Source organism: Pseudophryne corroboree, chromosome 1, assembly GCF_028390025.1.
Source record: "Pseudophryne corroboree isolate aPseCor3 chromosome 1, aPseCor3.hap2, whole genome shotgun sequence".
Classification (NCBI taxonomy): Eukaryota; Metazoa; Chordata; class Amphibia; order Anura; family Myobatrachidae; genus Pseudophryne; species Pseudophryne corroboree.
This window is the reverse complement of record NC_086444.1, coordinates 651,834,312-651,857,841: the sequence shown is the minus strand read 5'-3', so window position 1 is coordinate 651,857,841 and position 23,530 is coordinate 651,834,312. Positions and strand designations below refer to the sequence as shown.

Sequence of the window (23,530 nt, the reverse complement as noted above, 5' to 3'; positions counted from 1 at the left end):
TTCAAATGTTTGAAAAGTTGGTTGGATGTCTATTTTTTCCTATCTATTGGATATGAAAAAACAGACACCCAACTGACTTATCAAACATTTGAATTCCCCCCTTTATGACCATTTTAATGTTTGGACATATGTACAAGATTTACCCCATGAACAATATGTACCTGCCTTAGGGGGTCATTCCCAGCTGATCACTCGCTAGCAACTTTTTGCAGTGCTGCAGTCAGGTTAAATCTCAGTAAAACTGCGCATACGTATGCACCGCAATGCGCAGGTGAGTTGTACGGGTACAAAGAGGATCGGTGCTGGGCGATGGATTTAGCGAAGTCTCCATTCACACAGCCGATCGGAAGGTGATTGACAGAAAGAGGGCATTTGTGGGTGTCAACTGACCGTTTTCTGGGACTGTTTGGAAAAATGCAGGAGTGTCCAGCGTTTGCAGGGCGGGTGTCTGACGTCAATTCTGGGACCAAAAAGATTGAAGTGATCGCTTCGGCTTCGTAAGTCCAGAGCTACTCAGAAACTGAAAAAAAAAAAAATTGTGCCATCGGCTGCAAAAGCGTTCGCACACTTGCAAAGCGAAAATACCCCCATAGGCTGATCTATCTGATCGCAGCACAGCAAAAAGTTGCTAGCGGGTGATCAACTCGGAATGACCACCAAAGCCCTCTGTATTTCTGTTTAAATGTTCACTACTTATTTTACGTTTATGTTTTTCATTATGATCAGACCAGGCAAGTGACATTGATACATATGTTATCTGTGAATGATATATTATTTGCTACTCGTATTAGTGTACTGCCTTATATTGCATTTAAGATCTATTTAGTATCCTTTCATACCTTCCCTTTGTACTATATGAGTTGATGGTACAATCTACATTAATGTAACAGCATCGTATCACTGAGTGGCTTTACAGTGTAAGACTAATATTAAGAAGGGATGCTGTTTATATCAATTAGATCTGCTTCTGAAACTGATCACACAAACTGTTTTGTTTGACTGTTAATTTGTCTTATGTCTGTGACTACAGCAAACCCCTTTATTCCCTTCAAGAGAGAGAGAGAGAGAGAGAGAGAGAGAGAGAGAGAGAGAGAGAGAGAGAGCAGAAAGGAATCCTTCTATATTTACTCTCAGTAGACTATTAAGCAACACAGGCTATTAATTTGGCTTTTGAGTCTTCACTAAAGCCCATAAAGGCACACAGTTGTCAAATGGAGTTCATTTTAATTTCCTTTCAATCACAGTAAATTATTCAGGTGATAAATCAGCTGGGGCAGCTCCTGGCTGTAATAGAAACCCTAATTCCTGGCTAATTATCCAGCCCCTTGCTGCCAACAGATCAATACGCTACAAAATAGAAAGGGCTGTGGGTTTGCAGCAGAATAGACAAAGACAGAAAGACAGCTGGGAAAATTGTGTCATCAACATGACCTTTCGTGAAGTTCAAAGGTCGAAAGGGGTTAAACAGCACAGATTTTTTTAAGGAATGTGTCCACATTAAGATGCTAGTTTGTGAAGTGCGGTAGTAGCATGTTATAGTTCTGGATGGTCTCGGAACGCATTGTCATTTGCTCATCATGAATGTGTCTAAATGGTTTGCCTATAGGGATTAAGTAATTTTTTTCTAACATAGACCAGGGTTGTTCATTCATCATGTCAGTTCTGCCCTTGACCTCAGTCCTTCAAGAGAGGTTACTGTAGTTTTGTAGTGTGCCGCACATGCAGAATCTGTACAGAAAGAATTTCCATGCTAATTAATTTTAGTCCTAAACTTGCCTTGGACATAAAATAGGAAAAATTCCCTTCGGATGTTTATGGTAAAGGTTCAGCATTTGATTGCTTGATAAAGATGAATACTTAAACTTGAAATCATTGAATTTATTTTCTACTACTGCATAAAAATTGCAAGGCCATTTATGTAATAGAGGGGCAGATGTATTATTTTATTTATTAACAGTTTCTTATATAGCGCAGCATATTCCGTTGCGCTTTACAATTAGAACAACAGTAATAGAACAAAACTGGGTAAAAACAGACAGACATAGAGGTAGGAAGGCCCTGCTCGCAAGCTTACAATCTATAGGGAAATAGGCATAGATACACAAGGATACATGCTACCTATTGCATAATGGTCCACCAGATTGCTAGGTTCTTAATGGGTTGTATGATGATACCCCACAAAGTTGGCCAAGTGTCAGGAGGGTGTGAGACTAAAGAAATACAAGATATGTGATGTTATGAATACTCTACAGAGGATGTAATTAGATAGGGAAGCACTGAAGGTTATGTGGGTGCGTCTGGAATTTGATAGGCTTGTCTGAAGAGGTGAGTTTTCAGGGAACATTTAAAGGTTTGGAGACTAGAGGCGAGTCTTACTGTGCGTGGGAGGGCATTCCACAGAGTGGGTGAAGCCCGGATAAAGTCCTGTAATTTTGAGTGTGAACAAGTAATGCGTGTGGATGAGAGACGTAGATCTTGTGCAGAGCGGAGAGGTCGGGTAGGTAGATATTTTGAGATGAGTGAAGAGATGTATGTTGGTGCAGTTTGGTTAATAGCCTTGTATGTGAGTAAAAGTATTCTATATTTAATACGGTAGAATACCGGTAACCAATGGAGGGACTGACAGAGCGGGTCTGCAGACGATGAATGTCTGGCAAGAAAGATTAGCCTCGCAGCTGCATTCAAAATGGATTGTAGTGGTGAGAGCCTATGTTTGGGAAGACCGGTCAGGAGACTATTACAATAATCAATGCGGGAGATAATGAGAGCATGGATTAGAGTTTTTGCTGTGTCTTGTGTAAGATTTGGTCGTATTTTGGATATGTTTCTTAGATGTATGTAACATGATCTTGAGACAGGTTGAATGTGGGTAATAAAGGACAGTTCAGAGTCAAGAATGACACCTAGGCAGCAAGCTTGTGGGGTAGGGGTGATTGCCGAGTTCTCAACAGTGATAGAGATATCAGGTTGGAAACCTATGTATTAACCTATGTATTAACCTGGAGAAGGCATAAGGAAGTGATAAACCAGTGATAAATGCAAGGTGATACACACACCAGCCAATCAGCTCCAATATGTAAATTAACAGTTAGGAGGTGATTGGCTGGTGCATGTATCACCTTGCATTTATCACTGGTTTATCACTTCCTTATGCCTTCTCCAGGTTAATACATCTGCTCCATTATACCATGAGATATTTTTATCATTAGGGATGCAGTTTAAAGAAGGGTTTCCACAGGTACGGCATATGGGCCGCTATTCAGTATGGATCACAAAAGTACAGAAATTGTAACCAAGCAAATTTTGTACTTCTGTGCATGTGCAGCAGCCGCAACACTGGACGGATGCAATCGCATTTGATTGACAGTGGTGGGCACCAGGGTGCATCAACATGGCATTGCGGAGGAGTGGTCCGGCCAATGCGGGCGTGGATGGACCATTTTCAGTGTGGTTGTGTGACATCACACAAAGCCGCTCCAATGGAGAAAATGGCAGTGGTGCAACTGCATACGCATCGATGCTGCATATGCAGGGGGCATGTACAAGTCCCAGTTCAGCGATGCACTCGCAATTAGATTGCGATCGCAGTGCTAGGTGGGATGTGGCATCAGCGGCGTTTCTAGAGAGGAGGGGACCTGTGTGCAGCCTCCGTGTGTGGGCCCCCTCCTCTCCTGTAGCTGTCACAACCACTGCTAGCACTCTCAGCGCTGAGACTCTGAAACAGTGCCAGAGTCTACAGCGCATGCGCAGGACTCTGAAAAATGTCAGCCGCACCATTTTTCCGGAGCCCTGCGCATGCGCTGTAGACTCTGGCACTGTGCCAGAGTTTCTAGCATTCAGTGCACTAGCAGTGAGGGTGACGGCTACGGGAGAGGAGGGGGACCACACACAGTCGCCGATGGATGCCCGGAAAGATAGGTATAGAAGAAATGGGTGCAGTGTGTGTGGTGTGGACCCCCTCTGGAACCAGGGGCCCGTGTGCACGGCACACACTGCACCCATTATAGATACGCCAGTGCGTGGCATGCTGGGTGGCCTTGCCCTGTGCTGGGCTGCCCACAGCATGCGATCGTACTAGCAGAATCTGCTACTAAACCTGGATAGAGTTCTTACTCCTCAGTTTATGCTAATGTTTACAGCAGAAACTTCTAAATGTTAAAGATGTACACATTTTCAGTTCAATTCTGCACCTGTGCACAAACATAAACATATATCTACTAAAGTTTGTAAATGGTTAATAAATATACTCTATCCATTTAATATGGAAAATGGTATTCCAAGGTACTGTAAGTTTAACTATCTTAAATCTGTCTGAGGTACCAATGGGGTTGTCTATACAACATATTGAGAGACCCTTACTTAGATTAGGCAGCCAATGTTTAAATCTCTTTTTAATGTGGAAATACATAAAAAAAAATGCACTGTAAGAAAAATCACTTGTTTTGACACCTCATTTGTAATCCCAGATCTCTCTCCATGTCATGAGATGGGCCGTTTCACCAGCTAATGTGCTGCAGACCCTCTAATGGCTTTCAAATGTTATTGACAGTAGGTCAAATGAATTGGGGCTGAATTTGACCTGCAAGAGTTTCAGGCCTCTGCAGTGATCCACTCTTAAATGATCCATGACTTTAGTATGTCCACTTGGTACATACAGTATGCTAACAATTGCTGGGAGCTGAAATTGTGTTATGCAACATGTTCAAAGCAGAAATATTCCCTAGTAATATATGTATATTGTTTATCTGAAGAGATTATTTGATTTGTTAAGCTTTATTCAGAACCGCATCCCATTTCAATAGATACTGGAGATGAAATATTAATGGAGTGTGTTTTATGCATTTTATTTTGTGGTCCTCTGCAATTGGGAGAAAATAAATAGGCAGAGAAGCAATAGTAAACAATTAAATATCTAGATCATAAAAAGACAGAAACAGGGACCTTGACAATGCTGGAATAGGAATATTGACTTGCCACCTGCAGTTTTTGAAACTATATAGAAAAGAAAGATAGATAAATCTATAGCAAAACTAACAGGCCTGTTGACGTGCTTAATGAACTGCAGTCTTAATGCAGAACCTGTTAATTTTAAGTGAAAGTACCTCATTCCCTAAGTCACTCACATTATGCTTTTAAAGTGACAAATATTGATTTGTAATTAGTATTTTTTTGGTATGTTGATCTGATTATGTCAGATACAGAAAATATCTATAGATAACTATAATACATGTATCTATCTATCTATCTATCTATCTATCTATCTATCTATCTATCTATCTATCTATCTATCTATCTATCTACTATAGCTATCTATCTATCTATCTATCTATCTATCTATCTATCTATCTATCTATCTATCTATCTATTGTCTTACTTTAAAAAACATTATCATTTAAAGTATCATAAAGATTGTTTGATTAGTGGATAAGCAATACATACATTACAGTAAAGAGAAAGCACAAAAGAACTAGCAGTATCTGTCTAAGAACAAATATTGTTGTATTCTTAGAACCATTATGTCCACACAGAAATAAGAAGAAAACATCAGTGAATTTCGCACAGATCAGTGCAGTATCTAACTGATATTCTCCTTTTGTGCTATTCTGCCTGAATGTGCTCTAAGCCATAAGGGTCTATTTACTAAGCCTTGGATGATAAGTCCCGACCAATCAGCTCCTGTCACTTTTGAAACCCAGCCTGTGACATGGCAGTTATGAGCTGATTGGCTGGTACTTTATCTCCATCTAGTTTATCTCCATCCAAGGCTTAGTAAATAGAAACCCATAGTACTGTATGAATTTGAAGACAGTACTTTGTAATATTTGAAATGTCACCAGGTTATATGTGGACTTTACATATATTTACTACACAGGGGTTTGTGCTTGATGCAATTGTTTGCCTGGAATGTAGTCTTCTACTTCTAATAAATTGAAATGGCTTCTAAATTGAACTTCAAGATTCCATAATACTCTTTCCGGGGCTGGTTAAGTAAACATGTTTTTATTTGCAGAAGGAATTATTACTATCATTTATTTATAAGGTGTCACAAAAATCTGCAGCGCCAAACTGTAGGGAAATCGAGTGAATAACAAAGATATACCAACAGTCAAAGTAGTGTACATACCAGAAGTATAATACTGTGTATAATATATTGTAGAAGATCAAGAAGGCAAGAGCAATGTATGCACAAGGAGGGTGCAGGCAAGAAGACAAGGAAGGAGGGACCTGTACATGAAAGGAATAAAAACGTCCATAGAGAATCTGGTAACAGGTTCTCTTTAAATGTGCATGTGTATCTTAGAACAGAGCACACTAATTTATCAACTATTTAATAATCTATCTAATACCAATATCATTTTTCTCAAACCTTTGGTGGGTGTATGTGGACCGAAATTGCCTCTGTTTATTTTTATTGTTATAGTGAAAGTTTCTGCATCAGACATGAATTCTCAAGTGATCCAGCAGTAATGACCTTATAGAGAAATGTTCACCTTTACATAAATGCATGCATCTGAACAAGCAGTACATAATTAGAACTGTCATTTTTAAGTTTTAACTGGTTAAAATACAGTGAGAGCTTTCTTGGTGTTCCTATTTCATAGTCCACAGAGATGGTATGTTATATACATCATATCAGCATAGGACATTCACCATGCGGCTTCTCACACCTTCACAGCGCTATGTGTACCATGTGGGAAGCCGCACGGGGAAGTTACTGAACTGATGTAGCACTCATGCAAGGTTGACAGGAAGAGACAGATTCATTATCATGCCACGTAGTTTGAGAAAGGAACTTTACATACAGAAATGTTACTACAGCAGAGAATACGTATTTACTATATCTGCTTTGTGATGACCCATGAGTGCCCATTTTTGTGAATTATTTGTTTTCCTTTATCCTTGTGGTAAATGAACATGTGGAGCACCAGGGCATGATATTAATTATTGGTTGCGACAAATATACTGTATGTGTGTGTCAGTGTGTCCGAAAAGTTTTCTAAAATGATTATCAACAGATGTTTTCACACAATACCGTAATCCTTTAGTATTTGTCATAACTAGCTGTCCGTATGATAAATCATTGCTTTGAAAATATTTAGGAAATAGGTATAAAGTGTTTAGACAATATAAACTAAGTATTCTGTAATTATTGCATTAGTATATACACATTTCATATTGTACTATGCTAACGTGCAGAAATATATAATTATTAGCAAAACTTGTCATATCTCCTTTCTCTTCATTATCAGTATCATAACTCTGCATGCACATACTTTGCTACCTTAATGTTGGATGGAGAAGGATAAGAGGAACATCAGTCACTGTGTTTGGAAGTATTAATTATGATTTTGAATTTAAAAAAAAGAACCCACATAGTAAATGCAGTAATGAAATGTTTAAGTCTAGGCTTTTTTGCATACAAATACAAGAATAAGATCAGAACACGATCACAGTGGGGGTGATCTGGTTCTGAACATTACCTTATGGTTTCAGCAGGTCCGTTGGCTCCCACGTTTGGAACAGGTTGAGTTTTCTGGCGGTTCCGCAGCTCAGTGGCGCGATTTTCGACTTTCTCTTCATCATGAGCCCCACAGCCGAACCTCGGTAAGTCCACGTGCTTTTAAAAGCGAGCTGGGAGGGCACTTGCTTTCCAAATGATCCTTTCTTTCTGCTGTTCATCAGCATTTTCAATGTAAAAGAATGCACATTTACAAGTATAGTATGTCTTTTTCTTAACATTATTTTTGTTGGAAGTCCAACATATGAAATTGATATTATTTTTATTTGTTTTTATTTCTAATGAGGCTACAACAAAATGTATATGTGTTTCCAAAAGTTTACTTACAGTTAGTATTTGTATACTACAGTACTATGCTGTTGAATTGGTTGCTGTCCATGGTACTGTAAAGACTTAACATGAAAGGGCCATTTGACAATCTAAGGCTATAACATGCATTTCCAGTCATAGCATGCTGTAGAATATAATAGGTTTATATCAATACATATAATACTGTAAAGAATATTGTGTTGTGTAATGAAATATTGCATGAATAATATGCACCCAGTAACTAATAAATAAAATTAAATTATAAAGTAGTGAAATTAAATAAATCCTGAGTTAAAATATTGAAGACAGGATTATATCTAAATAATACCGTTCATGCTACAATGCTATCTATGAATTCAGTTAAACCCAGGATCCTTTGCTGCTGGAGATAGTATGTATTTTGAATTATGTTTTAGTTACTGTAATTAGTAAATTGCTGATTTAATTACAGCATCTAGCACTATTAAACTTTGTACAGATATATTTGACAAGATGCACTAAGGATTCTACAGCAGGCCTGGCCAACCTGTGGCTCTCCAGCTGTTGTGAAACTACAAGTCCCAGCATGCTCTGCCACAGTTTTGCTATCAGGGAATGCTATTAGGAATGCTAAAACTGTGGCAAGGCATGCTGGGATGTGTAGTTTCACAACAGCCTGTTCTACAGTATGTATTATGCAAATAATCAAATGACACTACACAAATTCTTGATAATATAAACTGTAAATGCATACTAGGGGCACAAATCCTACAACATCTGAGGTATGAGAGAAGCAAGTTTCAAATATAAAAAGAAATTTACCATTATAATACGCCAAAGTTTTACTGCTATCCTAAGGCTCCAGGAAGCCACTAAATGTGCATCTACTGAAAAGTGGTTTATTGTATAATTTATTATTATTATACAACTGCACTACGGATTTATGGAATCTTATACTCAGCACTTTTTTCATATAGGTGTGCAACCATACTTCTACAGTATACAGTATCTGCAATAAATAAAGGGTTTCAAATAGAATGTCTGACAGTGTATTTTACATATATCTAGCCAAGTATTTAACAATATTTCTTCTATTAGTTAATGTTTATCTTGCTATAGGCTATTCTAAAGAAATACACTTAAACATTTCGGACCTACAGAAATTCAGCATGGGTTGTAGTTGTGCGAAAAATCGCACAACTACAACCCTGTATACTAACATGCGGGGGGAACACCCAGCACAGGGCAAGTCTGCCTAACTAACATGCGAATGCTTCACCCAGTAGCGAAGCACTCGCATGTTAAGGGTAGCCCTCTGCCTGCACAGCCAAGCTGCAAAGGCAGACAGCTACCCGCCATGTTTAGGCTCACAGCGGCCACATGTTACGTCACATAGCTGCCCCGATCCACCCAGCAAATGGTCCAGACACACCTGCATTGTCCAGACCATGACCCATGACCATGTCCCGTTGACACCCCCTCCTACCCCGCGAACACCTCTGCTTGTCAACCAGGCAGAGGCGTTCACATATGCTGTTGCATCTCACTGTGTGCACATGCTTCTGCACGTGCACACACTCCAGTACGGTTTCAGCATGAGAACGCATCGTAGTGCATTCTATGCTGAATTAGGCCCTTTGTCAAGAATGATACTGTATTGGTTAATACTATCTGACTATAAGTGTAGGTCAAACAGACAAAACATTAAGACAGTGTTAGCAACACTCAAAAAGTAACTTCCTTGTTTCCTCACTGAATATTGTTGCTACAATATATGCCCTTATATGACCAAGACATAGTCCAGCTAAATGGCCCAATTATAATTATCTCTCTATGTGTATGACACATGAGGATATTTTTATTGGGTTGCTATGCTAAACTATCTCTTCTAGCAAACAAAATTTGTGGTTACAACATGCATTAATCAAGTATCGGTAACTCATAATGAAAAAACGCCATTCCCATGTCCTCTATGTGAATTCGAATTTGTGAAATATATTAAGCTCTGAAAAAGGATTTGATGAAAGCTTAGCTAATGCTGGCAAGACTGCAGGACAGAGTGGATCATTTTAGACCCCTTCTTTGTGTCTCTTTGCAATCCCTTCTCTGTCCTGTCTCTCCAATTCTCTCTAGTTGTACGAAACAGAGCAGACATTGCATTAGAGGACAGTAAAACCACCAGAAGTCCATACTTGCCACCATGATGGCATAATATTACTTTATTTTTAATCAAGGTGATAATAAAAATAAATGCCACCCATTCAGATTGATATCAGAAAATAAAAATATTGACAGAAAAATATAAATGTATGTTAATTGTTTCATAACTTCAGCTATACCTTTTCCACAGTTATATGACTCTTTTTTTTCTCCATTTTGTCAGCCAACTTTGTTAGCAGAAGTTGCTTAATTGCAAGTAGACAGAGGATCTGACAGGCATTGAATAGACCCCTATGTCTGTGGATTTGCCAGTCGGCGGATCCATTGGCATAGTGTGTACCCAGACTAACTCTTTAAACTGCCTGCCTATCTTTTATCATCTGTGTTACTAAATTGCTCTTTCAGCCTATTTAGTATAATACAATATGTATAATAGATCAATGGCTTTTTGGAGCAAATTAAAACAGCAGATTTTTTCAGTTGAACAGAATGAAATGGCAAATGTTATTTAGGGAAATCTGAGACCCCTACATGAAACAGCAGTACTCTGCATTTAACCTGCTGTGAAACACTGTGATGATTGCGAACCAAAAAACGTGAAGGCCACATGTGATTAGATGGATGCTGGAGAATGCATCTTGTGATCAGCTCTTATCCAATTATTCGTCAGCTTCAGATTGGAACACCCTTTCACTTTTTGTGATGTTTAGCACACTACAGTGATACAACCTGTCCAGCAAAAAGGCATGCTGCTTTACACTTCTACAGGAATAATTCTATACTCCACATACAGTATTTCTTCTGCACCCCTCATCCACTGCTTTGATTGGATGAATCGTATGGACGGACCAGCAAAAACTAAACTGAAAAAGGCAATTACTGTAAATAACACAATAACACCCAGGAATTTCTCTACTGCCACGCCACCTAGCTTTCTTTTCCTATAGGCCTATCTATCTATAGTTTCCATTCTTATATAAGGTCACTATAGTGCATTAATACTGTACAATAATACACTAGTTTTTAGTCTTCTTTAGTCCTGTATTAAAGCTACTCTGTAATCTGAAGCATAGAACATTTCTCATTTGTATTCTCTTTGACTGAATTTACAAATTAGAGGAGATGCCACAAATACTTTACAGAAGCGAATGCCACTTTGTAATGTAAGGAAATGCTCCCCAGTTCAATCGCGCTCTTTATTTTTTATGCCATTCTCTTGCATCATAGAAGCCAATTTAAACCACGAATGCAAATATTTTCCATCTCTCATTCACACAGCTTTGTGCTCGAGCGGCAGTCTTTTCCGTGTATGCGTGTGCTTGCAAGAGATTTACTGCCTGGTGGCATGCCACATGTCTTAAAAATTACAGTGCCCATTTTCTAGTGAAATAATTTCAACAAAGAGTGGCTCCTATTACAGCTAGAGACGCGGGGACGTCATGATTTATTATTATTTATGGATCCCGGGCCTTGTTTATGCAGGATGGGTTAGGTGCACGGGATAGCAATGCCATTATGCAAATGACATTGAATGTCCTTTCTGAGCTTAAATAATTTTTGTGTTGGACGATTAAACCTCATCTGTTATTGATATGGGCTGCAGTCGGGCTATTAAAGAGTCCCAAAAGTACTTACTCCCAGTAATGGGAAAATTGAGAAGAAGAGTCTAAACAATTGCCTCTAGTGTGCTGTGATTGTCTGGTAGGAGTAGAACATAATAAACCCCCTGAATAGAAATTGTGTTTACTACTTAGGGATAAATAAAGAGGGGAGAAAATGCAATAAATTACACTTTGTGATTTGAATAGGCACAGCAGAGCATTTGCGTTCTTTTCAATTTAGTTAGATATTTTATTTATTTGCTTTTTTAAGTAAATAACAAGTAGCTGGGAATGATTCCCATCCAGTGTGTAATGGATTAGACAAGCAAGGGAAAGGTGGGCGGGAGGGCTGCTAGTTAAGTAGAAAGGAGAAGCAATATTTTCAGTGAACAAGGGAGCGACCGTCACCACTTTCCCTTCGCTCGCTCTCCTGTTTTTGACACAGCTGTGCAGTAACATTTTGATCAGTGTTGATAGCTTATGAATTCCAAAATTGACAAAATTTACAGAAAAATGAGGATAATCCATCTTCCTTAGCAGCCTGTCAGGAGCTGGCTATACTTCATAATCCTCAATTACAGATGCTATTTTCAGACATTTACATGCAGATATTAGACACAAATGAGAAACAAAGGGAGGATGGAAAACAGCTATTTATATGTATAATGATACAAGAACAGAGAAAAAGAACACGTAAAGGTCTTTTTATTTACAGGCCTCTTGCAATGTGTTTTACTTTGAAATCCCTTGTAAATACTTTTTTAGTGATGAAATCTGATTTTATTAGCTGAGGTTTAGGTTTTGATAATAATCTGAGGTTGCTTTGACTAGCAGATCTGCAATAATAGATCCCTTTGTGAATATGTTGGCTGTGTTGTCAGCACATCATGCCAAAAGTATTTTTTATATTTAGGAGACATAGGAAATTCACATGCTCATATCTCATATTGTAAAACCGGGATTAACCATTGTTATCAGCTATTTGGTATGTCATTATTAATAAACAGCAGGCATCACACCATAACAGAATCATTCTAAATAGATTGTCCTGATTCACTCTTCTCTGCTGAGTCTCCCTCATCCATTTGTAGAAGAGAAGCTCATGAGATGCTCACCAGGACAGCATAATACAGCCACTGCAATATTGCTGTCAACTAGCACATTTATGGCCATAATTAATTGTACTCTGTGAAAGCTAAGATAAATAGTATCATATATTTGTGACTATGAATACAATCAATATTTTGTAAAGCTTCTTACATTAAATGAAGTATAATCCAAAGAAAATCCCATTACATGTACGCAGGGGCGTAGCCAGAATTTTGTGGGCCCAATAGCAACATTTTGAAGGGGCCCCCATCCCAATGCTTCTAGAGAGACACTTCTCTGCAGCAGTTATTAATTTTATGCCCTATAATAGTGCCCCAGTTTATTTTATGAATCATAGTAGAGGTTCATTTAATGTTATGCCCCATAGTAGTGCCCTAGTTTGTTTTATGAATCGCAGTGGTGCTTAAGTTCACCCTGTGTTACATTTCTTAGCTGCCAGTACACATTATGCAGCAGAGTACCCCCAATTCACATTATGATATATAGTGCTCCCCGTTCATATTGTGCTTCATTACAGTGCCCCAGTTCATATTATATAACAGTAAAATGCCCTCCAGTTCATTTTATACAATGAGCAGGTCCAGGGGCATACCTATATATATTGCAGGCCCCAAGGAAAAAGTTTGAAAGGACCCCTATGTACCACCCAATGGTGAAAAATGTATACAACACACGTAACTTTGACAGGGAAGATGGGCCCCTCTCAGCTCTCGACCCCATAGCAGCTGCACTCCCTGCACCTATGGTAGCTATGCCCTTGCCTTTATGGCAAAGCTCCCGCTCTCTTTGTTTTGCATCTCCCTTTGGTCAGAATGAGCCAGCCCTCGCCCCTCACCCCCTTCAGCTGTACTATAGTGGATCTTTGGAGTTATTTAGTAATTGAGAACTGGTATATAGAACAACAATTGAGATGAATATACTGTGCAGGTGTGTTACGGACCCCTGTTGGGTCTTTTTTCAAGATCACAACCATAATGTATCCATTCACTGTGGCTATTATCACATTTTGATGACCATAACTTCTGTCTGATGAGGTAAAATTAAGATTTTAAGACTCCAGATGTGTTGGACATTTCCCCACCAAGACACCCTGCGCCGCCATCACTGGAGGACCATGGACTTTTGTCCTAAGTACAAAAGATGGAATGTTGCGGACGATGAATGATACGTGTTGCTCTATATATCTCCCAATGTTGCCCCCTTTTTGCTATAACCAGATTCCCCAAATGTTTATTTTATTTATATATTGACTGGAAGATATGTGATAGGTTTAGCAGTATAATTCACTAGACTTTTCTGCCTCCTTCTGTATATTACTATTTGAACCTGCATGGTGTTTAATAGTGAAGCTGGCTTGGGAGACCTGAGGCATATGAAGGGACACCTGGGTATTAGCTTCTTATATTATTAAAAATGTTTAATTGAATTAAATTAATCTGAGATTGGCAGCCAGTGTTTTAGTTGCCGTATAGTGTGTTACACCTTCCTTTGGGAGCTCAGATTTCTACTTTACAGTGCTAATTGGCAACACACATATTCCTATACCCAGAGCTCTATTCTCCAAAATTTGTATGGAAGCGGGAAACTGTACATATATATATATATATATATATATATATATATATATATACATACAGCAACATTTCATAGTGAACACGATAAAATAACTTGTTTTATTGTTGGTCCTGGAGCTAAATATTATCTAGTTAATCCTTATATTACTGTAAATATCAGCGAGGCATTATGATGGGACAATGTTCATATTAGTGATAAATTGAAGTGGCCCATTTTCACATCACTGGGTAATAGATCCATGCCACCATAAATGTAGAAATCACATGTATCATCATCATACTGTACATGACCATGCTAAAGGTTTAGGCTATGTGCAGACAAATGTTAATATTTTCTGTCCTCTGAGTTTTTTGACAGTAGAGGAAAATAGAGATAGAATCTCAGAAATAAATCATTTATCTTGTTGGAGTGAAGCTGACGCAGTGCAAATGGCCATCTTTTCAAGGTTGATGTTAAGAGCAGGGATATGGAAATGTAGTACATGGTTTACGTTACCACATACTTGATCTGTTATCTACATGGGAAATGTGGCCTTGTGCACTTCATTTGTTTTTCCTAGAGATTTCATGTGTGCACAGACCGTTAAAGAAAGTTACCAAATTATTATTAATAAGCATTAATTATCTTAACTAGAGGCAAAAGAGGCACACAAACAGAATTTCAAATACAAAATTCTTAATGCTTAATTTCTGTTTGCATGTCTCCTTTTATACTTATTTTGTACAGGAATTGGTTAGAATGGAATATCCCTATTACAGAGTGATAGAGATGGAAGATATAGCACTGCTTGACAAACGACATAAGAGGATGGTAGGAGCATTAAAGTTCATCCAGTTGCCAGCTGGCCCAAATGTTTTAGGAGATATTAGAGATGTTAGGGATTTGTCTAGTATATTGGCCAAGAAAAGGTAGAAATAAAATATTATTCTATGGAGTATGACCTATTAAAGATCACATGTAGGATGAGACACTGTATAAAGACTTGTGAAAGGATACATGTTGCGATAAAGAGTATATATAGAGGAGAGGCTATTAATGTGGGTAGGGATATAGTTGTAAATATAATTTTATATAATGTTAAAGGTAAGAAACAGAAACACCTCATCTATGGAGTAAGCAGGACATAAGTCGTACCTGCCAGCAGTTTTACTATGTTCCAGTTGACTGAGAGCTTAACAAAATAACTACATTGCAAATATACACTTAAGGCCTTATTTGGAGTCAGTCTTAAATGCAGTTTGAGATTTTTCAGCCAAATTGCAATGTTTCATTTTGCGCGTGCACAACTTTCAGAATCTGCATCATTTGTTTTACTTCAAATCTGACTTGAGACTCTTTGGGTCTGATTCAGTTATAGACAGAAGTTAAGTGCCACATGAAAGCAGCATTGAATTTCCGTTCAATCTCTAGGAGGGGCATGCAGGAGATGTCTAAATAGAAAAGACCGCCTCCTGCATGTAGCTGCAATCCCAGCACTATGACCGACTTTGCAAGCTTGGAGCCAACATCGGAACCATCCCCACAGAAGGCCAGCTGAGTAAGCCTCAGCATGCGCAGCTGGCCAAAGGAAGTGGAGGATGCGAGGCCAGGAAGTCTGCAGGGTGACACACAGACCCCTGGATCCCCCCTACTAGAAAACAGGGTTGATGCCCCCATTTCTAGGAATGAAGCCCTCCATCCGCCACCCCACCCCATCAACGCCGCTGCCTGTCAATCAGGCAGTGGCACGGGGGAACGCCGTACAACAGGGCAAGGCCCATTCTGTGCTTACGTAGAATGGACCTTGAGCAGACGCTGTTTCCCTATCATTGGGAATCTGCACGGGATGCAGTACCTGCATCCTACTCTAAATCAGGCCCTTTGTGAGAAGGGGACTGTAATTGGCACCAACAGTGGGAGTGAATGCAACTGCAGTAAGAGTGCAGTTGCAACAAAACGGTTGTAAGGGTGTAATATCAAGTTACGACAAACATGGCTGTCAATAACTCACAAATGCAGACTAGTGGAGGGGTCTGACTTGCATCAGCTGAGATCATAGTGTAAATGCACAGTTAACAGTCCTACAGTATTTGTTGCAACTTTTAAAATCAAATCCATTTCTTCAAATACATGAACACAGTGGGATCAGTATTTAATAAGTCACTTTACCCTGCCCGAAACACTTGTTATTCTGAAATAAAGACAAATTTAGGCTTATTTGGGTATGGGATAAGCCTGCACATAGGTGGTCATTCCGAGTTGATCGCTCGCTAGCTGCTTTTAGCAGTATTGCACACGCTAGGCCTCCGCCCTCTGGGAGTGTATCTTAGCTTAGCAGAATAGCGAACGAAAGATTAGCAGAATTGCGAATAGAAAATTCTTAGCAGTTTCTGATTAGCTCCAGACTTACTCCTACACTGCGATCAGCTCAGCCCGAAACGGTTCCTGGTTTGACGTCACAAACACGCCCTGCGTTCGGCCAGCCACTCCCCCGTTTCTCCAGACACTCCCGCGTTTTATCCTGGCACGCCTGCGTTTTTCCACACACTCCCAGAAAACGGTCAGTTTCCGCCCAGAAACACTCACTTCCCGTCAATCACACTCCGATCACTTCATCGATGAAAATTCTTCGTTCGGACATGAGTAAATCTACTAAGTTTTGTGCTAAAATACTTAGCGCATGCGCACTGCGTATCATGCGCATGCGCATTTTTGCCTTAATCGCTCCGTTGGGAAAATCGGCAACGAGCGAACAACTCGGAATGACCCCCATATATTTATAAGTGTTAGCATTTTCTATCTGTGAAGCCACGCATCCATGCGCAGTGCAGTCTAATGTCAGCAAGATTTGCAAGGGGAAGGGGTTACTGCCAAGGGGACGGAGCCGCAGCTCGAATTTTGCAGATGTGACTGACTGTGAATACAGATGTGACGCTTGTCATCTTACACTGATTAGTGTGCCAGCGGATATGTGTGCGCACTGCACACTCATCCGATATCCATAGGTTTGCATGGGTGTGGGGTGGTGCGAATAGTCACAATCATGGGAATAATGAGATGTGACACATCTGTAGGTCACAGAGATGCAATGGTTTCTAAAATAAATCACAAATTGCGATTCAGTTTCAGACTGACTCTGAATAGGACCTTTATAACTTTTTACGAAATTCTAATTTTTTTTATATAAAATGTTTATATTGCCTTTAAATATGTCATTTTAATTCATATTTTCAGCATCTTCTTACAATGTTTTAATTCATACAAAGATTGTAAATGATGGGTGACTCTATAGATTTCATTCCTTCCATGAGAAGTTATTAGTAATGACATTTGGGCATAGCACAGTGATGGAAAAGAAGAAAAACAATCCTATGTAATAAAAGGCTTACGATGCTCCTCACCTCTAGAGGGGGAATTCAAGTGTTTTGTGTACTGTTGGCCACTAGATGGCGCCCGAGGGAGCAATTCAAGTATTGCTCCATTCGGATGCACACAGATATTGCTGTTATGTTGTTCCGTCATTTTGACAGCTGGTAACTAGTATAGTATAAAAGTTCTTATTATCAGCCAGTTAATGGCATGTAATAAATATATTTTTATGTCTACTAATAACTAGTTGCATTTTTAGAAGAACTATATATTATTGGATATATTATACAGATAATTTATGTGAAATGCCTGAATTGGGGATTATTTCATAAAATAATGTAGGTCAAGTACATGTACTGTTACCAACAGTCAACACTGCGATAGGTTTCATTACCCTGATTACAGTAAAAGGAAATCTAATGGCTAATTAAGTTATTGTTTGTTATACATTTTTTATTTACTCCGAACTAAAACTGCATTACCACCTATTACCAATATTCCCCTTCTCCTGTTTATGTACTCATGCAGCCATTTTTCTCAGAGATCTGTAATTCACCCCACATGCCTGACCAAAAACTGGTCAAAAGCAGCGTATCTGAGCATGAGAACCAAATGCTTCAAGAACAGTGTGGTTTCTGATTTGCCCTCAGTAGTCAATTTATGGGGCAAAATGTAAAGGTTCTGCTTTGGTAATATAGTTTTAGCAAAGCTCTGGTATGTACTAACCATCATTGTTCATTGCTTGTGGTGCAATTTCCAGGCACATATAGTATTTATAACCAGGTTATCCATAATTGAATTATAGTATGTTAATCATTAAGTCATTCATTTAGCTGCCTTTTAGCAATTTTGTTTCATAGGGGTCTATTCATGAAGCAGTGAAAAGAGTGGAGAAGTGAGCCAGTGGAGAAGTTGCCTATGGCAACCACTAAGCTTTAAAAGTAACATTTGTCAAGTGCATTCTATAAAATTATACGTAGCAGCTGATTGGTTGCCATGGGCAACTTCTCTGCTGGCTCACTTCTCAACTCTTTTCACTGCTTCATGAATAGACCCCATAATCTTAATATAATAATAGCTTTTCTTTCTTTTTTAATGAAACCAAATTTTAATATATCTTACGTCTTCTTGTTTTTTAGACAACAGAATATTCAGCCATGGCTTTAACTGGTGGTTTGGATGAAATGAAATCCAGTCTAACAAGTCCTTCTACAGGTGATTTAGGAGGAACTGTTCCTGGACCCCAATCATATCCCATTGTGACAGGTAATTGAAATGTCTAGTTCCTTTTCATATAGTTGGCACCAAGATGGATGATTATAGCACATTTATGACTTAATTATTCACTCTCAATGCTTGAATGATGCTAGGCACCAGGACAGTAGAGAGCCTGGTTGGGCCCAGGTACTTTTAAGGAAGCCTGGCCTAATAACAGGCGGTGTGGCCATGCACCCTTAGAATCAAATACTGAAAAAAATAATTTAAGCCCCTCCCTGGCCACATTGCAGTTTAGGACACAGAAGCGTGTGCTGGGCTGAGGAAAAGAGCTGCAGCTGCTGCTTCCAGGTAAGGGAGAGGTGATCCAGGTGGGCATTCACTGGGCCCCTCCATCAGACATGGGCCCAGGTAATTAGTACCCCCCTTGGCACCACTGCTAGTCACTCTCAATGCTTGTAATAGTTCTGCTCACCAACCATATAATTATAATACAAGGGGACATGTGTTGCAGTACAAGGGTAATGAGAGCACTTTGTGGTATATTTCTTAAAATATGTATGTTAGACCCAATAATCATAATTTCCTATTGACACAAATTGTGGCAGGGGCAAGGGGTTCAACAGAAGCCTGTTCTTACAATGTGTAAAAAGTAATTTATTATACAATTTCTTTACTTCTGTGTTTGGACCCAGCAGAGCTATATTGCATGTGCAAGCAGACATTACTGGAGAGGGATCTAATGGATCCCACTCCAAAAAAATTTGTGAAACGGGCCCATAGGCTAACTCCATCTAAAGGTGATGCTAGCTATCAGTTCCAGAAAACGTAGTACATTTCAAAGTTTAGCAGTCCCATAGAAACCTCTGGGGAGTACTTTTGCAATTGAAAATGGAAGAAAAGCTGCAGATATCTCCTCTAGTATAAAAAAACAGAAAAGAAAACAAAACTGCTGGATAGCGCCTCAAATAATAAATATAATAAAAATATATACTGTTCTGTCACCTGCGCTGCCGTAAAACACTGTGTGTGTTTATTGTGAATAAATAATGAAAAGAAGAAACGGCTGCGCAAAAAGTGGTACAACAATTAACAATACTTAGTGGGGAATAATTAATAATAATAAGAGCTGACGTATAATAAAGAAAAATTTATTATATTAATAACATTGATTAAAACACTTAAAGTCTGGATATAAAATTCAATAAGAACATACAAATAAAGTTTAAATGTATCAACACCTTGATCATGAGATATATGAGCTGCAGATCTCAATCTACTTATTGGGAAAAGGAACCACAGAGTCCGGGGTTAATTCATTGGGAGTGACCACAGTTCCAAATATACAGCCGATCAGTGTATGACTGATAATGAATGTCATGGAGAATTTCACAGGCAGGTGGGTGACTGAATGAGTATAGATATGATTACCTCTCCTAGGGCTGGTCCGTACCGAGCGTCCTCGGTATTGCGGTCCTGCGGTGCCCAGTGTCCGTCTGTGCAGCAAGGAGATGAATGTGTGGTAACCAGGCAACCAGCGGTAAATGATAAGGTTTCAGCCACATTCTGAGGGAGGATGTCAGCAGCCGTGTATGGGGCCGATGTATGGGGCCGGAGAGCCAGAGAGCTCTGCAGGCAACTCACTGCCTGATCAGTAACAGTCTCCACGATATGCTGAGAAGAGTAACTGGCGGCCGTATAATGAGCCGGGATGTAAAGCCGGTGTGGAGCCGGAATGTCTGTGGCTCAGTAGGTAGCTTGAGCCGCGATGTGAGGCCGGTATGAAACCGGGATGTCTGTGGCTCAATAGGCAGCTTGCTACCTAATAGGTGAAATGATCAAGGTGTGCAAAGAGGCGGGGTCCTGACGCGTTTCGTCACAGATCATGTGACTTTGTCAAAGGTATATATATTGTTAATTGTTCTACCACTTTTTGCGCAGCCGTTTCTTCTTTTCATTAGATATCTCCTCTGTCTGCTGCAGTCATCCCTCCTTAAATTTTAGGAGATGCTTCATTTTTGCATTTATCCTCTGATAAATACTTTTTTTTCTGAGGATTTCCCACAAAATACAATAGTATTTGAGAGTGAAGTCCACCTTTCTACTATTGTGAGCCTTTGTGAGTGAAGTCCACCTTTCTACTATTCGGAGGCAGGCATTCTTAACGGGGGAAGCAGTTGTTCCTAGGAGCAGTTTCTTTTTGTTATTGTTTTGCTATAGTAATATGCAGGTTTGTGTCACTGTTATTATGGCTGAGTTAATGTGGAACTTACAAAAGAGCTTTCTCAAGATTGATTACCTTGGTATAAGTCATTAGGTACAATACATTTTCATTGATGAATAAAAGATTGTACTACAGTCATCTGTTAGAAGACAATGCCACACATACCAAGCAGTTTACAAATAAACCTTTACTCTAAACTCTCCTAACACATACTGCAATGGATTCCAAACTTTCTTGAATCACGGCACCCCTAGCATTTTTTTTATGGCACCCTTAGGATAAAAGGATATATTTAGAAAAAAATATAAAATTAAGTAATTTGTGCCTACCTGTCAATCTTAGGGTCAGTTATGTGGTGGTGTACAGTTGTGATTCTGTTTGTCCACATTTTATGATCGGCAGCCACTAGCACTGGTTTTGCCTATCACTTTGGCCATAAATAATTTGATTTGGTCTTGGACCACCAACCCGAGGCATCCCTGCAAGTGGCTTGTGGCACCCTGGCATACAGTTTGAGAACCACTGACATACTGTATATGTCATGTAGCAGTTAAAGAAAATGAATTCATCAGCAGACATCATCTATAAAAAAATCTTTTCATCACTGCAAAGCAATTCTAGACAGAAAACATAGTTTTATAGACATAAATGATTAATTTATACTCCAGTATGTCAGGAAATTACAGCCATTTTCCATTCTAATGAACAATTAATTACATAATTCCTATAAAAAAAAATGTCCGAACATTAAAATTGAGCAATCAGTATGAGCAAAACAAGATGATGCAGACAACATGGCCCATACAAAAGTTTAAGCTAGCTGTATTAGTTTTAAAATAAGGGTTTCCTAAATGGGATTGGGTACATCCACCATATTCCTGATCTGCACTCATGTTGCAAATAAAGTTCGTCTCATCCCTACCAGTTTCCTTGTAGCTGCTAGGAACCATATTGTGCAGCAATTTACAGAGAAGTGTTCAGTCCATCCATCTCATTTCAGTAGAACTGAATAGAATGAACGCTGTTTCTTTCTTTTTAATCAAACTGGAATTGAATGGAGTGCAGCTGTTTTTGCATCTGTGACTAGGAGTTATTTATTTTCCGTCTGACACTTCATAAACTACTTCTAAATCAGTTTTGTACTTGCTTACTCTTTAGGTTGTTAACAGTTTAATCTGTTTTCATTTATGACCTCTCCTCTGCCAGCCGCATTTTTAATAGGGATGGCCATTGATGGCTCTACAATCGATAGTGCCATTGGTCGTTAAATCGGTGACAGAAACTATAGATGGCTATCAGTGCAGCTGCTCTCACTGACTTGGCAGGCCAATCAGGGAAGGATACAGGGCTCTGTGGGTCATATTTTGGGGCAGGGATTAGCCTAGAGGCGGGGCTAAGCACCGCAGGCTGGAAAGACGAAAAACATTCATGTTTAAAATCATCGATTGCAGAAAACCATCAGACATCCACCACTGAAGATAAACTCACTGAATATTGGTGGAAAACAATCAATGTTTGCTAAGCATTGTTGGTTGATGGCCATCACTAATTTTTCTCAAAGGAGTAGTCCTTAGAAACCATAGGTATTTTTGATGACTGAAGAGAAACAGATGGGTAATCCTAACATGGAGAATGTTTCTGAGTCATTGGCCTCTATAATGGGTGCAGTGTGTGCGGTGCACATGGGCCCCTGAGTCAAGGGGGGGCCCACACCGCACACACTACACCCATTTCTCCTATACTTACCTTTCCGGAGTCCATTGCTGACCGTGTGTCCATCGCTGACCGGAGTCCATCACTGACCCTCCTCTCCTGTAGCCATCGCGCCACTGCTAGCGCACTGACCACTAGAGACTCTGGCACAGTGCCAGAGTCTACAGCACATGCTCAGGACTCCGAAAAAATGGCGCAGTGGCCATTTTTCGGAGTCCTGCTCATGCGCTGTAGACTCTAGCACTGTGCCAGAGTCTACAGCGCTCAGAGTGCTAGCAGCGGCGCGATGGCTACGGAAGAGGAGGGGGCCCACACACGGAGTCTGCACATGGGTCCCCTCCTCTCTAGAGATGCCCCTGTTCTGAGTCAACTAATACCCCTTTCACCTCGCCAAAATAACTGGGTATATTACTGGGTCGACCCGGGTACAGATGCGATGTAAAAGGGCCAGGTTAAAATATCCCAGGTCGAGCAACCCAGCATTTGAACCTGGTAATGAAGGAGGGCTTTACATGGGTTATTCCATTTCAGGTGCAATGTGAACGGGTTATCCGGGTCGATGCAATCCGGGACCCATTCATACTATGGAGGAGGCGGCATGGAGATGATCTCATCTCCAAACCCCGTCCCCGATGACATCAGTGCAGCCTCTGCCCCTTATGGCAACCCGACCCGGTATATTGCCGGACTGGGTTGCCAGTCTGAAAGGGGTCTCATGGCAAGTTGCACCCGTGAAGGACCCGTGTACAATTTCCAGGTGCGACCCACAGCGATGAG

At 39.8% G+C, this 23,530-nt stretch overlaps 1 protein-coding gene across 1 annotated transcript in view; it reads left to right on the top strand.

The window, feature by feature from the left end:
* The window catches only part of PAX5 (paired box 5), a 278,836-nt gene that overhangs the window by 90,409 nt on the left and 164,897 nt on the right, over positions 1-23,530 (top strand). The window contains exons 5-6 of the mRNA XM_063914645.1: positions 7,495-7,605; positions 18,741-18,867. Coding sequence (XP_063770715.1) covers positions 7,495-7,605; positions 18,741-18,867 — 238 coding nt within the window. The remainder of the gene's footprint in view (positions 1-7,494; positions 7,606-18,740; positions 18,868-23,530) is intronic.